Source organism: Oryctolagus cuniculus, chromosome 7, assembly GCF_051225735.1.
Source record: "Oryctolagus cuniculus isolate XC-2025 breed Fujian yellow rabbit chromosome 7, ASM5122573v1, whole genome shotgun sequence".
Lineage (NCBI taxonomy): Eukaryota > Metazoa > Chordata > Mammalia > Lagomorpha > Leporidae > Oryctolagus > Oryctolagus cuniculus.
In genome coordinates this window covers 109219354-109235200 of record NC_142873.1, presented here as the reverse complement: position 1 = coordinate 109235200, position 15847 = coordinate 109219354, and the positions used below count along the sequence as shown (strand labels likewise).

Below are 15847 nucleotides of genomic sequence, written 5' to 3'. Positions count from 1 at the left end.
AAACAAAACAAAAAGACAAAAGATGCTTTGGGCAAGACCTGACCTTTCACCCTCACTGTCCTTTCTTTGATGTCCCAGGCATCTAACAATTAGAATGATTAATTATTTATTCAGTCACTCACTGAAACCTGTGTGTGTGTGTGTGTGTGTGTACTGAGCGTCTCTGATGATTTGGTTGTCGCTCCCCGTCTTCGTGGAGGAACGACACAAGACCCTGCGCTGTTCTTTCGTCTGCTCGGCCCTCCCCGGGTTTGCTGCTGGTTCTTCCCGGGTTGGCTACTATCCCTTCCACCTCCGTGGAAGGGCAGTTCCCCCTGGCCGCATTCCCCACTTCCGCAGGGGAGCGGCACACCGCCGGCCGGTTCTCTCGGGGGCTGCACGGGTTCCCTTAGATGTTCCCCATAGATGTTCCTGGTGCATGCCGTCTCTCTCCTCCTTTATAGTCCTCCTCCGCCAATCCCAACTCGGCTGCCCACACGCCGAGTACGCTGCTCTCCAATCAGGAGCAAGTCCTACAGTTAATTGGTTGAACTGGAGGCAGCTGTGCGGAAGCTGTTTACTTCTCTCCCAGCGCCATATTGTGGGAGAGCAGATGCATAGAATAAGTCTTAATTCCAGTAACTTAGTCTAGTCCGGTTGCTCCCCACATTTGGTCTCTGAAGAAAGCAGAGCACAACATGCCCTCACATGCCTTACAATCTAGTGACAGAGTCTGATGAAAACATGAATCACATGAGGTGCCATCATAGATCGCCCAACATGTAGGTCTACGATCAGTTTGTGTTTTCATGATGGCTGCTGCTGAGTTCTCTTCACTACCGTCTGGCCTAAGACTTGGCTGATACTTAATAAAATGTGTTGAATTAATTAATGTCATCCTCACAATCACCACAGATACAAGTATCATCTCTGTTGTTCCAATGGCAGAGCAGAGGTAGTGCTGTTTTACTAAAGCCAAGACTCAAGCCAAGTCCATGGAACTCCAGGTCTAGGTGCTTCTCTGCCACGCCACAGTTATTTAAAGAACAAATTCTAGGCTATTGCAGAGGAATAATGATTTCTTTGTAATTTTTCCTCCCCCTTTGATCATGACAAATTCTTTGTGTCTCTGACATGCTGTGCGTTGATTTTTCTTCCTCAGAGGACAAGGCATCCAGGAATGGAGCCCCCAGCCACAAGGACTTTTGTTCTGAGACCCCAGGGGGCTCCGCCTAGATTCAGCCCTGCCTGGACCACTTCTTCCATCAGCTCCACCTGCTTCTCATGGTGTTTGCCTCTGCCCATTATGTCTCATTTCTCTTGCTTTCCCGGAGCCCTGGTCTCCAGTGCTCACAGTCAGCCATCTTCTCAGAGATCCCGTGCACAGCTTCAGAAACTATGCTTTTTCTCCTCTCATCACTGTGGCCTCCTCAAGTCCACCTTGGGTTGGAGGGAAACTCAATTGAAAGGAAACATTTTGCCTATGTTCTTTCCAATTGTCATCTAGTCACACCTCCCAGGGTCACCATTTCACTGTAGCCCTTAGGATTTGCTCAGGGGCTGGCACTGTGGGAAATCTCTCTGGAGCTCCTTGTGTGATGATCTGGCCATTTTGCTTTGGCTATCCTCCACCTCATGACTTATGTTCTTTCTCCCTCCCCTGCCAATTGAGAGCCCTTATTTGTTTCTTTCTCAGTTTGTAGGCGGAGGCAGAACCCTTTTACACTGGTGTTTTCATAGTCAAACCTTGGCCCTTTATTTTACTGGATAAAATCTTGAGACTGTACTTCTTCGCTAGCCATGCCAGGATGTCTGTTTCTCCTGCAACAGGTTTCTCCCTCTACCAAACAACCAGAACGAGCAAGCGGCAGTATTGCTTTTATTCCTAAATCAGCTTCACTGAAGAGTGCCCATTAACACGAAAAGTAGTGAACCATTTGGCTCCATTTGGAGTTTTCATACCTGGCCTATTGCTTTTGTATTTCCTTTTAAGACTTGGGCTTGTAACAGTTTGCCAAAGGGCACGGTGCCCAGTTCTATGCCTGAATAGCCTTGACTTGTCCCGTAACCCTGCAGACACCCACCCTGGGTTCTGCTTTGTCACAAACCATTTTCTCCAGCGTGGTGGTTTACAGTTCGGGGCAAGGCAGATGTTTTCCAGATTGCGAACACTGCAGTTTTTAACTCACTCTGTCAGCAGCCTTCTCCCATATTTCATAGAAGACCTGTTGTAAGGCAATTTGTCTTTCAGCCATTTCTTCAAACCAAAATTGAACATTACAGAGAATTGGACGATGGGGAGGGGCAAGGGAGGAGGGAATAGAGGACTGCTTTGTACAGTTTGACGCTTGCAGAAAGTTATTTTTGTGCTTCGGAGATTTCCAAGATGTATTTTAGATTCCAGTCTTTACACATTTTCACCAAAGTAAAGAACAATAGTGACCCAAAACTTATAGCTAAGTCATGTTCTTTAAACATTTTTAACCAGAAAATAGTTTTCTCTCAAAGATTTTTACTATTATTTGTCCCAATATGTATGCACAAGTGTTGTGTCCCAGTGTGTAAGCTGCTCTGGTGATACGCTTCAGGCCCACCACCCAGGAGGTGCCCTGTTCCATCTTAACCAACTGGTGTACAAAACTATTGGCTTTGTTTCAGTCTCTGTATCCATCAAGGTTCTACATGAAACAAATGGCACAAGCAAGCAGACTAAGGGAAATTTTATTGAAAAATTATTTATAAAGGTATGGGGGGAAAATGAATGGGAACCAATAAGAAGAAGAGGGCCCAGAGTCACCACGTATGGGAAATAGTACTTTCCTAGACCTAGTCCCACACCCGGGAGAGCATAGTGGAGGGCCTGCTGTGACAGCATTTGATAGAGTGATGCTGCCAACCCCCAGCAGCCCAGCAAGGAGGAAGCCAGGGGAACAAATATGTCAACTGTGCCCTCTTCCTGCCCTCCGTCTCCTCTCCCGTGACTCTCACTGGCTAAACCTAACCGGAAGCCAGAGCCCAAGAGTGCTCATTGATAATATCCATAAAGACCAGCTTCAGCATGGACTTGGACAGAAAAGGGCCAAGACTGGGTCTGCGGGGCTGAGAACAAGGAGGATAAATACCGTCACTACCTTTACATTGCTTTGGGACAGGCAGAAGTGCAGTAGGGGCCTAAGTCACACTAACTCAGTTTATGAAACCAGACAACCTTGGGAGGAGCCATAGAAAATATCTGATCTCTGCCTGAACATCACCAGGCATCTCCAGAGATAGGGGAAATGTTCCATTTCCTAGTGGCTATGGGGTGGCTCGCAGGACTCAAACATGCTGCCTTTTTAAGATAGAAATCAAAACTTAAATGTGAAATCTGATTTTTTTAAATGATGGCCACTAATTCAGATAAAAAAAAAAAAAAAAACTCTGATAAGGAGCACACCTATAGACTAGATTCCGTTTTTAACCTGTGGAGCACACCTATAGACTAGATTCCATTTTTAACCTGTGTTGCAATTTGTCAACCATCTTTGAAGACGCCTGTTGCATCTTTCATTTGATTTTTCTCTTTGGTCTAAAAGCACAAAGCTCCTCCTATTTTTCCTTACTCATCCGCTTCTGTTAGATATTTCTTGCTCTTTCAGAATCTTTCTTAAAAATGTGACTCTTGGCAGAGAAGATGCTTTTCCGTGTTTGTTTGTTTTTTAAAGATTTATTTATTTGAAAGCATTACAAAGAGAGAGGAAGAGACAGAGAGAGAGAAAGAGAAAAAGAGAGATCCCCCATCTACTGGTTGACTCCCCAAATGGTGCAACAGCCAGGGCTGGGCCAGCCTGAAGCCAGGAGCCAGGAGCCAGGAGCTCCATCCAGGTCTCACACCTAGGTGCAGGGGCCCAAGCTCTGCTTTCCCAGGTGCACTAGCTGGGAGCTGTATTGGAAATGGAGCAGCTAGGACTCAAACCAGTGCCTATGTGGAATGCCAGCACTGCAGGCGGCGGCTTAACCCACTGCACCACAGCACCAGCCTCACTTTTCAGTGTTTGTTTGTTTGTTTGTTTGTTTTTAAGCAGAACAAGCCTACTGCTGTTTTTGACCATTACCTAGTTTCTCAATGAAGGCAATTATGTTGCTGTAAGTGCCATATATGGAATTTTCAGAAGATTTTATTATTCATTTGTTGGATGCAACTGAGCCTTCAAGCCTCCACTAAAATTTATTGGTAGTCTTTTGAGGTTGTTTGGCTTAATTACATCAACAGTTATTTGAATTTGTCTAATCATTTATTTTATAAGCAAGGTTTTTTCTCCTAACTGGAAGCTTTTCTAAAATTTTAGTTGCCAGTTTGGGTTCATTATTTTAATCTGTGGTGCATGAACATGTAAAATTTTAATTCTAAAGTTAAACAGGCATCTTTCCTAGATGTGAACCTTCTATAATTTGATATTTTAATGTTAATGTTGAATAGGCAGGTTCCCTCAAGCATAGCCCTCTATAAGTTGACGTTGATTTGCTGATTAACACTGTTAGGGAAAGACATATGGTGAATTACAAATCCACCCAGTGGTATTATCATCCAGCCCTCCATTTTGTCCACATGGATATCAGGAGCCACTTGATGAGACATTTGGCTGAGGTTTTAAATGTGCCTTACCTATCACTCTGAAGTAATCCTATCGAACACCAAACAGACTTAATTTTTACACTGTATTGAATTTTGGCAGTTAAATACTAGTCCAGTGGAAAAGCGGGCAAGGTCAAGCAAGGTTGAGACACTGCTGGGGATGCCCACATCCCATTTCAGAGTAACTGAATCCAAGTCCTGGCTCTGTTTCCAGCCAATGCACACTCTGGGAGATAGCAGGTAATGGCTCAAGCATTGGAGTCATCCGTGTAGGAGACCTTGAGTGAGTTCCTGGCTCCTGGGGAATGAACCAGGAAGAGCTTTCCTTTCTGTCTCTGTCTCTGTCATTCAAATAAAATCTTAAAGATAAATAAAAATAATTAAAAGTGAGCAAAGGACCTGAATAGACGTTTCTCCAAAGAAGACATACAAATAGCTAATGAGCATATGAAAAGATGATTAGTGTCACTAATGATTTGAGAAATGCAAATCCAAACCCCAGTGAGATACCATCTCACACCCATGAGAATGGCCACTATCAAAGAAAAGAAAAGAAAAAGGAAAAAAGGAAAAAAAAAAAGTACTAGTGAAGACATGGAGATATTGGAATCATTGTGCACTGTTGGTGGGACTATAAAATGGTACATCTGTTATGAAAGCTTTTAAATAGAAGATAGAATTGCCATATGGTCCAGAAATCCCACTTCTGGGTATTTATCTAAAAGATTTGAAAGCAGTATCTCAAAAAGATATTTACACACCCATGTTCATTGCAGCATTTTTTGCTGTAGCCACAAAGTGAAAGTAATCCAGATACCCATCAATGGATGAATGAATAATAGTATATTCAAGACTACTTCAATACATTCATGGAAAAATGCAATTAAAAGGTGGTTATTTTGGTGGAAAAATGTATTTATTTATTTATTTATTTGAAAGTCAGAGCTGAAGAGAGAGTGGGGGAGAGAGAGAGAAAGAGATCTTCCATTTGCTAATTCACTCCCCAGATGGCCACAGTGGCTGGCGCTAGGCCAGGCAGAAGCCAGGAACCAGGAGCTTCTTCCAGGTCTCCCATGTGGATGGCAGGGGCCCAAGACCTTAGGTCATCTTCTGCTGCTTTTCCCAGGCCATTAGCAGGGAACTAGATCAGACTGGAGCAGCCAGGACTCAAACCAGCATCTATATGGGATGCCATCACTGCAGGCAGCTTTACCCACAGCACCACAATGCCTGCCCCTTAGTAAAATAAAAAATTAAAAAAAAAAAAAAATTGAGTTTTCTTCAGAAAGTTCGTGAAGAATCCATATTAGGAAAAAAGTATACATGAGTTTTGAAAACTTCTGTACTAAAATAAACTTGTGTTTTAATTCTATTTTCCACCAGTTTTTTGAAGTGCCCCCTGCATACAATGAATCATTCAGTCTTATAAAGGAAGGAAATCCTATCACTTGATGCAGCATGATGAAGCTTGAGGACTTAGCATAGCAGGGCTAAGAGAAAGCAGTCAATCACAGATGTATACTGTATGATCCCACTTACAAGAAGAATCTACAGTAGTAAAATTCAGAGATGGAAAGTAATTGATGGTTGCTAGTGGGAGAGAGGGGCTGCAGATGATGGGACTTATTCAAGGTGAGCTTCAGTTTTGCCAGATGAAAAAATTTTAAAGATTGGTTGCACATGCAAGTTGCTTAACTTTACTGAACTGTACAATTAAAAAGGGATAAGATGATAAATTTTATGTTATACTTCTATAATTTAAAAGTTAATTTTTAAGGATTAAAAAAAAGGCTAGCCAAACTCTTTCCTTTTATAGAAGGGGAAACTGAGGCCCTACGAGTTTATAAAACTTGAAGTGAATGGATGTGGATTCCAGTGAGGATAAGTTCTCTCAAGTGCTCACCAATGAGTTACTGCTCCCTCACTCATGATAGTTAAACCAAATTCTGCAGAGAAAAAAATGTAATCACTATGTAAGTCCTATTTCATGTTCTCTGAAGAATTCATTTGAGAATACATAAAGCAATAGATCATCTACTTAATGTTTCCATCATCAAGTGGAGAGAGGGAATACCTGAGCCCAGCATGCCTTCGGAGAGCCTAATTACCACCTTTTCCTCGTTGGCTTCCAGGCATAGCTTAAATATCAGCATACAGGCCCCTATCTGCTACACACCAACATGTTTTATAGCTTTCAAATTATAAATGCTTGTGATTCCTGTTCACTTTCTATGGTTCTGAATTTTTTTAGACAAGATCATACTTTGGACTATTGTCAGTTCCTTTGAACTTGAAGATTCTGTAAGATTTCTTCCTATCTTTGCCTTATTTAAAAAGAGCATGTTTTTGTTTCAATTCAAACTAATATCCCAGATGATGTTTCACTTTATACAAGAACCTTCTGAGTAAGAAATGACGTTTACCTTGCTTTAAGCCCCAGGATAAGAAAGGAGTATTTTCTCCATTATATTTAATTGCTAATCAAAGTATTGAATGTCATTGTAAAAATAAGATAGGAATGTCAGATGTGAACTGTGATACCAAATTGTTGATTTTTAAAAGGAAATTAATTATGTGATCCAGACTAAATTGTTGGTTCAAAAATCCCAAATATTTAGCTTGATGTAACTAATGTGTGCATTTAACTTCTTTTTTTTAAAAAAAAGATTTATGTATTTTATTTGAAAGGCAGAGTTACAGAAAGGGGGAGGGAGAGAGAGGTCTTCTGTCTGCTGGTTCACTCACAGATGGCGCTAAGAGCCAGGAGCTTTTTCTGGGTCTCCCATGTGAGTGCAGGAACCCAAGGACCTGGGTCATCTTCCACTGCTTTATCAGGCCACAGCAGAGAGCTGGATTGGAAGTGGAGCAGCTGGGACTGGAACCTGCGTCCACATGAGATGCCAGCACAGCAGGCGGTGGCTTTATTAGGTATACCACAGTGCCAGTGCCATGCATTTTAACTTCTAAACAGTTAATACAAAGTATTAAAAATCTTCACTATTCTAATTTTCAGCAATTTTCTCTGCAATGCATCAGAGTTTCCCATTACTCTTTCAAGTGAACACCAAGAACAATGCCCATTGTTCCGAGATTTTTTTTTTAAGATAGTCTGATCTTGACTAAACTTTAGCCTCATTGAAAGAGAACCTTGGACTGTTAAGGAGAATATTGAAAAAATACTTCTGTGTAATATTTTAGGGTCATTTTTATTAGTAACACAAGTGTAATTGTAGAAGGATAGACACATTAAAGATGGACAAGCTTGGGTCCCAACCTAGACTCTACTACTTTCTGGCTTTGGCAAATTATTTGTGCTTTCTTAGTCTTCACATCCCAATGTGTAAAATCAAGATAAACCAAAGTGTCAGGTTAAAAATAGAAATAAAAATGTAGGACATTTAAAAGAGACTGGATAGATGCCAGTTTTAAATTTGTTATTAGCAACGCTAATTGTTCTATGGACTATTTTTATGTAAGTGTTTTTTTAACCAGATATTGAATCTCCTGCTTGCTAAATGGAGAGCTGTGTGGGGAAGGAAGCCTGCTTTATCATAGACTTACAATGGGCCTGAATTTGTTTTCTGTCACTTCCAACATGACCACATATTGTTCTGCTTGATTATTGCACTTGGCAAGGAGACACTGCACCCCTTGTGCTCGTTTGCATATCCTCTGTGTAATCAGAAGGAGCCAAGTTTGATTGTGTTTAAAGGATTTAGCTTCTTGAAGTTTGTTCTCCTGCAGACCTACAAGGGGGTTTGAAAGGCCTTCCCGAACAGCCTGATAGGGAATGAATACAGAATAGAGTCCTTTATGTGCCAGACAGGTGAGACCCTACTCTCTCTTGTTGCTAAAATCTAGACTGGAAAATGACTTGTGTTACATTAGTACTAAATTAGCCTCATTGCTTTTGTGATCATTAACGCTCATTATGATTTCACTGAAAATCCAAGAATAACAACACAGATTTTTACCCCCTAGGGTACTATGAAACTTGAAAATGTTTTATAATGTTAATAATAATCCCCGCATCCAACAACAGCATGGTAATTTTCAATTTTCCAAGGTTCTTTCATGAATATTATTTGATTATCATATGAACTGAATCAGATTGGTAGAGCAGGGTTTAGCCCAGCTGAATAAATGAGAAAATGGAGATCAGAGAGGTTGTTTCTTGCTTAAGGTCATTTAGAATTTCCAGCCCAAAACTTTGATCCCTGAATCCTCTTCTACTCTAAAGGTAAACGTTGAGTGAGTGAATTGTAACAGGAACTAAAATAGATACTCTCCACTTCTTACAACGATTCTATGAAGTAGGTATTATTCCGCTTTTCCAGATGAGCTTTCTAAGGTTGTCTACTGAAGGTCACCTGGAGAGTGACAAAGGGAGCATTCAGAGGCTTCTGATTACAATGCACTCTTCTGCATAGTGGGCCCATCTCCACCTTCTGACTCCCGCCTCCTTCCAAGGCAGACCACAGTAGACAGTGATGATGGCCCAAGTAAGTGTGTTCCTGCCACCCACATAGGAGACCTGCATTGTGCCCCAGGCTCCTGGCTCCAGTCCTTGCCATTGTGTGCACCGGGGTAGTGAACAAGTGATTGAGGAAGCCCTTGTGCACTCTCACTCTGTCTCTCCACCTTCATCTCAGATAAATAATAGTAAAGGTTTTTTTCAGATAGTTTCTAGCTGTGGTTGATTGAATCCACAGGTGCAGAACCCATGGATCTGGAGGGCCAACTATAGATAAATATGCATATTTGCATTCACACACACAGGCTACCACTCCGTGATTCCTTCCTTCCTATCTATGCACATGTTGACTATGTGTACATCTATGCAGACAGTGCCTGCCTACCAGTGATCACAGTGCCCTCCAGCAAAGCCTGGAGGATGGATTTACCTGTCAAAGTACTGCATACATAAGCAGCATGCCTGTTCAGTGTTAAGAGGAACCTTGAGAAAACAAATGCAGAAAACAGCGAGTCTCAAATTACTGGCAGTGTTGTTTAGTAGCTAGAATGGGCAGCATGAAAAATCCCAGCTTTTGACTTACTAGCTGCATGTCCACAGGCAGTTACCTCACCTCACTGTTCTTTCTGCTTCCTTACCCATAAAAACAGATAATGATGTCACCTATAACACAGAATTGGTTGGGAGACTAAAATGAGTTCATGAAGAGTACCTGGTCCATGGGAACAGTAATAGTTTACGTGGTTTTGACCAGTAGAAAACATTCAATAAGTATCAAATGTAGTGTTTTTATTATCTTCAATCACCATGTTTAACTCTTCCCCAAACTCTCCTGAGGGGCTAACCCGTGGAGCAGAATCCCAACACCCAGCCAGTACTGCTCCTTTCCAACATCTCATGCAGAGTCTGTTTATGTAAGATTGAAAAATGTGCTGAGTCACTGCTATTTCTCACTTGAACAGAAGTCTCAAAGAAGGCGTGGACAAGTCAAAACTATGTAAAGGATATTCAAGGATATTCTCGGTTACATGTACAAGGGAAGCTCACTATTTCAGAGAACTTTGTGGGTCTTTCATCATCCAGTTCATACTTCCATTGAAGCATTTGTAACATACTGTAATTATATTTTCTCTTTCCATACCAACCATGAGCTTCTTAAGGGCAGAGAAGGGGCCAGCACTGTGGCATAGCAGGTAAAGCCACCGCTTGTAGTGCCGGCATCCCATATGGGCACCACTTCGAGATCCAGCTGCTCCATTTCCAATCCAACTCTCTGCTGTGGCCTGAGAAAGCAGTAGAAGATGGCCCAAGTCCTTGGGCCCCTGCAGCCACATGGGAGACCTGGAAGAAACTCCTGGCTCCTGGCTTCTGATTGGCCCAGCTCCAGCCTTTGTGGCCAACTAGGGAGTGAACCATCCGATGGAAGACCTCTCTCTTTCTCTCTCTGCCTCTCCTTCTCTGTCTGTGTAGCTCTGACTTTCATATAAATAAATAAATTTTAAGAAAATAAAAAGGCAGAGCATGCATCATATTCGATTTTACATCCCCAGGACTTGGAATAGTGCTTAACACGTGTTTATTGACTTAGTAAAAGAGTAGAAGGATAATTGCATGGATGCAAGATTCATTCTTTGGCAAAGTAAATAATCATCTCCGGATATTGTGCCAATCTGAATTTTTACAGCTTGAATTTTCTTTTTTCTTAAAGATTTATTTATTTGAAAGGCAGAGTTACACAGAGGCAGAGACAGAAAGAGAGGTCTTCCATCCACTGGTTCACTCCCCAGATGGCCACAATGGCCGGAGCTGCATCGATCCGAATCCAGGAGCCTGCAGGTTTTTCCAGGTCTCTCACATGGGTGCAGGACCCAAGGACTTGGGCCATCTTCTACTGCTTTTCCAGGCCATAGCAGAGAGCTGGATCAGAAGTGGAGCAGCCGGAACTTGACCCTGCGCTGTAAGCTTTTCCCACTACACCACAGCACCAGCCCCCCAGCCTAAGTTTTCTTAGAGAAAGATAGCTGGGATGGGCATTGTGCAGTAGGTTAAGTCAACATTTGGGCACCACATTACTGGGATCAAGTCTCACGTCTGCTTGCTATTCAGCTTCCCACTAATTTGCCTAAGAGTCAAGAGATGATGGCTCAAGCATTTGGTTCCCTGATATCTGTGTGGGAGAGCTGGCTGGAGTTTCTGGCTCCTGGCTTCGACCTGACCAAATTTCACTATTGTGAACATTTTGGGAGTAAACCAGTACATGAAAGCTCTCTCTCTCTCTCTCTCTCTCTCTCTATCCTTTCAAATGAATAACAATTTTAAAAAGTGAAAAGAAAAACTAGCTGATTTTGGTTTTCAGGGCAAGTCATTATTTCACCCCTCTAATTACTAAACCATAATTTTTTAAAAAGATTTATTTATTTATTTGAATGGCAGAGTTGTAGAGAGAAGGGGAGAGACAGAGAAAGATCTTCCCATCTACCGGTTCACTCCTCAAATGGCCACAACAGCTATGGCTGGGCCAAGCCAAGGTTAGGAACGTGAACTCCATTCAGGTGCCTCACGTGGGTGGCAGGGGCACAAGTACCTGAGCCGCCATCTTCTGCTTTCCCAGGCACATTAGCAGGGAGCTGGCTCAGAAGTGGAGCAACTAGGACCTGAACAGGCGCTCAGATGCAATGTTGGCATCACAGAAAACACTGGCCCCACATCCCGTAACTCTTTTATTTGTTTTACCAGTCAAATAATCCATTAATAATATATGCCCTAAGTATTTGGTTTTAATGGTCAGATGCCAAGCAATAAAAAGGAAAAGTATACCTCCTGTCCTTCTATGTATATTATGTTCTTTGCCAAGCAATGGGAAAGTGGATGTCTAAGATTTCAAAAATACACTTCAAAGTGTTAGCACTTATAATTATTGGGTTCATATGAAACCATTTAAGAAGAATTCTAGGGTTTCAAAAGAGTGTCAAGCTGTAGAGTGCTGCTGTGCTGGAGGAAATCGTAGATGCCATTCCGAAACAGACACTTCACTCTTGTAGATGAGAGACTGTGAAGCCTACAGCTGCACGTGATTAGTTCAGGTCACACAGTTCGTCAGACCGGACTTCCAGCCCCTGTGTGGCCAGGCCAGTGACTCTTTGGATGGTAGGACCAGGATTCCTAAGCAGTGTTGATTCTGGAACATGTAGGACTGGCTCTGTAAGTCCAAACCACTCAAGGCAAGAGCATGATTTCTAGAACACCCTGTTGCAGCGGTGGATCTGGGCTGGCAGCCAATGGAAGAAGAGCCCTGGGATCCGCATTAAGGCTCTTGGATATATACAGTCCGTTCACGTGGCGTTTAACTTTGAAGGTGTTGGAGAAATGCAGGTCTGCTGCTAGAGTAAGGCAACAGCCGAGAGGACCCACACACATACAAAGTCTTTATAATGTCCCTCTGAAATTTTTAAACGTTTGAACTTTAAACTTTTAAACTTCAATAAATTACATTGAAAGTTTGATAGAAGCAAATTGTAATAAGCATTGGATTCTTTTTTTTCTTGCAGTGGATTTTTGTGTATAGAAGAAGAGAAGTTCATTTTAAACTGTGCAGTGTAATATTATACATGGTATTTTAATGAGTGGAACTCTTGCTCTTTCTTGTTTCTCCATCCAGATTCAAAGGACTCCAAAGAGAAGAATAAAATGGAAATCCTGTACATACTGGTGCCAAGTGTTACCATCCCCCTGGCCATTGCCTTACTCTTCTTTTTCATTTGTGTCTGCCGCAATAACCAGAAGTCATCGTCACCACCAGTCCAAAGGCAACCAAAACACGTCAGAGGTCAAAATGTGGAGATGTCAATGCTGAATGCTTATAAACCCAAGGTAAAGTTAGCAGTACAGAGCTGCATATATTCCCTGGGCTTCAGGTGAAAGCAAAACACTATGACCTTCCCAAGCCTAGAAATGAAATAATACGGAATCAGAATTTTATAAGTGCTGCAGTTTATTTTCAGCCCAACTTTGCCCAAGGTGCTTTGAACTTACCTCCCTCAGTATGTGCTCAACAGTGGTGGACCAGCCACATCACTGCCTTCCCTTAGAGTTGCAGGGCCAACAGGAATCTGTAGGAGACCATCCCAGCCAACCCACAGGACTCAGACTGTGAGGTTATTGTTCAAAACTCCAAAGAAGGAAATTCCAGGGGCCAGTGTGGTAGTGCAGTGGGTTAAACCACTGCTTGCAACACTGGCATCCATATCTGAGCACCAGTTGGAGTCTTGGCTGCTCCACTTCCAATTCAGCTTCCTGCTAATGCCCCCAGGGAAAGCAATGGAAGATGGCCCCCATGTACCTGGGTTCCTGCCACCTGTGTGGGAGACTCAGATGGAGTTCATGACTCTTGGCTTTGGCCTGGCCCTGCCCTGTTGTTGTAGTCATCTGGGGAGTGAGTCCACGGATGGAAAATCTCCTTTCACTCTACCTTTCAAATAAATAAAAAAATTCTATCCTCTTCCAACCACACTGCAAGAAAGGGAGAGCCAACATTCATTCACAAACTTAACTGTCAGTCTTTTGTATTGCCCAGCAAGGTACATCTAGTTAAAACTGCTCCACTGCATACTTAGACATGATTAAGACAGTTTTACATTATTTGTTTCTACAACAACAACAACAACAACAAAATCCTTTTAAGGCCTAACTTAGACCCCTTTCTCTTCGGTTTAAGCATTTTTGGAGAAGCATTGTCCGCCCAGCAACCTGTGGGTGCTTTTTGCGGGATAAACAACTTCAGCCTTTCCCCTCTGCTTAATCACCCACTTCCTCCCCGCATTTCCTCCACATCTTTCAACATTTGGGTTGCTGGAGGTCCTAGCAAGGAACCCAGGGTCACAGGCCCTCACCCTACACAGAGCACCCGCGCCTCACTTGGAGCTGAAACACTGCAGGGCTTTCTCTCAGGAAAGCCCACAGCCAGGCCTCTCAGCATAACAGATTTAAACAGATTTTGTTTAAATAACTTAGGATTCTTATATCTAGAATCTTGTCTTTTCTTGTTCCAATTCCAGTGGAATATTCATTCACTGAACGCATATTTATCTTCTCTATGGGGTACTGGCCATCTCTTATTCTTTTAATCCTCACAAAAAGGAGATGCACCACTTTGAATAAAATTTGGGGGAAAAATGTTTTTACGTCTACATTAACTAATCCTCTACCCTAATAAATGTAGTAGCATACATAGACTGACACATAGCCCTCATTTTATTTTGCTTTGCTGTTTTGATTTTTTAATAAGTCTTGCAAACATTTTAGTTACTTTAATTCATATTGTTAGTGAGGATTTGTGATGCCTAAAATGCTAAAAATTCATTTTCAAATAGTGAAGCAAGCCATTGTTCTCTTTAAGCATGAATTTTTACCATCAAAAACCTCTCAGGGGCTGGCCTTGTGATGTAGTGGGTTAAGCTGCTGCCTGTGATGTGGGCATCCCATATGAGTGCAAGTTGGAGTCCTGGATAATTTCTTCTGACCTACCTCCCTGCTAACGTCCCTGGGGAGGCCAGGGAAGATGGCCCAAGAACTTAGGCCTCTGCCACCCACATGGGAGACCTGGATGGGGTTCCAGGCCCCTGGCTTCGGCCTTGTCCAGCCCCAGCCATTTCAGCCATTTTGGAGTGGACCAGGGAATGGGAGCTCTCTCTCTCTCTCTCTCTCTCTCTCTCTCTGTAACTCTGCCTTTGAAATAAATAAACAAATTTAAAAAACCCACAGACCCAGAAGATGGTAGAGTTCACATAATGATTCTGAAGATGGGTGGAGGTTGCAGTTCAAGTCTTTTGAATGACAGTCTCCAGCTGGCTGATTGGCATACATTATGGGTTTTTCTATAATGTAACACTTGCTCCTTCTTCCGTATTGCCACTGGGTGAAGACCTATTTGGTCTTACAGATGCTTTTTATGTACCCCATGACTTCAAGCCTCTAGTGTAGTTAGCCAGTATTCCGTGAGATTCTTTCCTATCACTGCTGTTATTAAATGTGCAGAGGCCTTAGAAATGCCAGAAGCCTGGAGACCCAGCTCCGTGTAGAGACAGAGGTCACACACTAGGGCAGCCACCACCCTGGATGATAGGCACCCTATTCCTGTGGCAGGAACTGAGAAATTCTTGTTTCCATTTGGGAAAAAGTGTCGCTTTTGAGTTGGGCTTTTGGTGTGTGGTTCAGGTGCTGTTTGGGTCACTTGGGTTCTAGTCACAGCTCTGCTTCTGAGTCCAGTTTCCTGCTAATGTGCACCTGGGAGGCAGCAGGTGATGGCTCATGTACTTGGTTCCCTGCCACCCACATAGGAAACCCAGACTGAATTCCACCTTCCTGGCTTTGGCCTGGCCCAGCCCTGGCTGTTGTGGGCACTTAGGGAGTGAACCAGCAGGTGGAACATTTCTTTCTCTGTACCTGCCTTCCATATAAAATGAAAATTAAAAATACTTTTTGAAAGGCAAAAAACAGATCAGTTTTGTAGGTTAGCCTTAATCTGCATCTTAATTACATTTTAGTGGGGGTTTGTTTGCAGCACATGATATCCAATGGAGAGCTAAGAGAGCTTTGGGCAGAAATAGAGAAATTGAATATTTATTGGCTAATACATAGTGTCAAGAACTATATCAGGAGTTTTAGATCCATTATCTCGTTCAGTTGCTCGTGGCAATTATATAAGGCAGGGATATTATCACTGTTGTACAACCAGGGCAACTGAAACTCAAGAACAGATCAAGTAACTTACCTAAGATCAA

At 42.5% G+C, this 15847-nt stretch overlaps 1 protein-coding gene across 3 annotated transcripts in view; it reads left to right on the top strand.

Moving 5' to 3' along the window:
• The window catches only part of ROR1 (ROR family WNT receptor 1), a 420372-nt gene that overhangs the window by 386650 nt on the left and 17875 nt on the right, over positions 1-15847 (top strand). For all 3 annotated transcript variants that reach the window (XM_008265125.5, XM_089300521.1, XM_089300522.1), the window contains exon 8: positions 12727-12938. In XM_008265125.5, coding sequence (XP_008263347.3) covers positions 12727-12938 — 212 coding nt within the window. The remainder of the gene's footprint in view (positions 1-12726; positions 12939-15847) is intronic.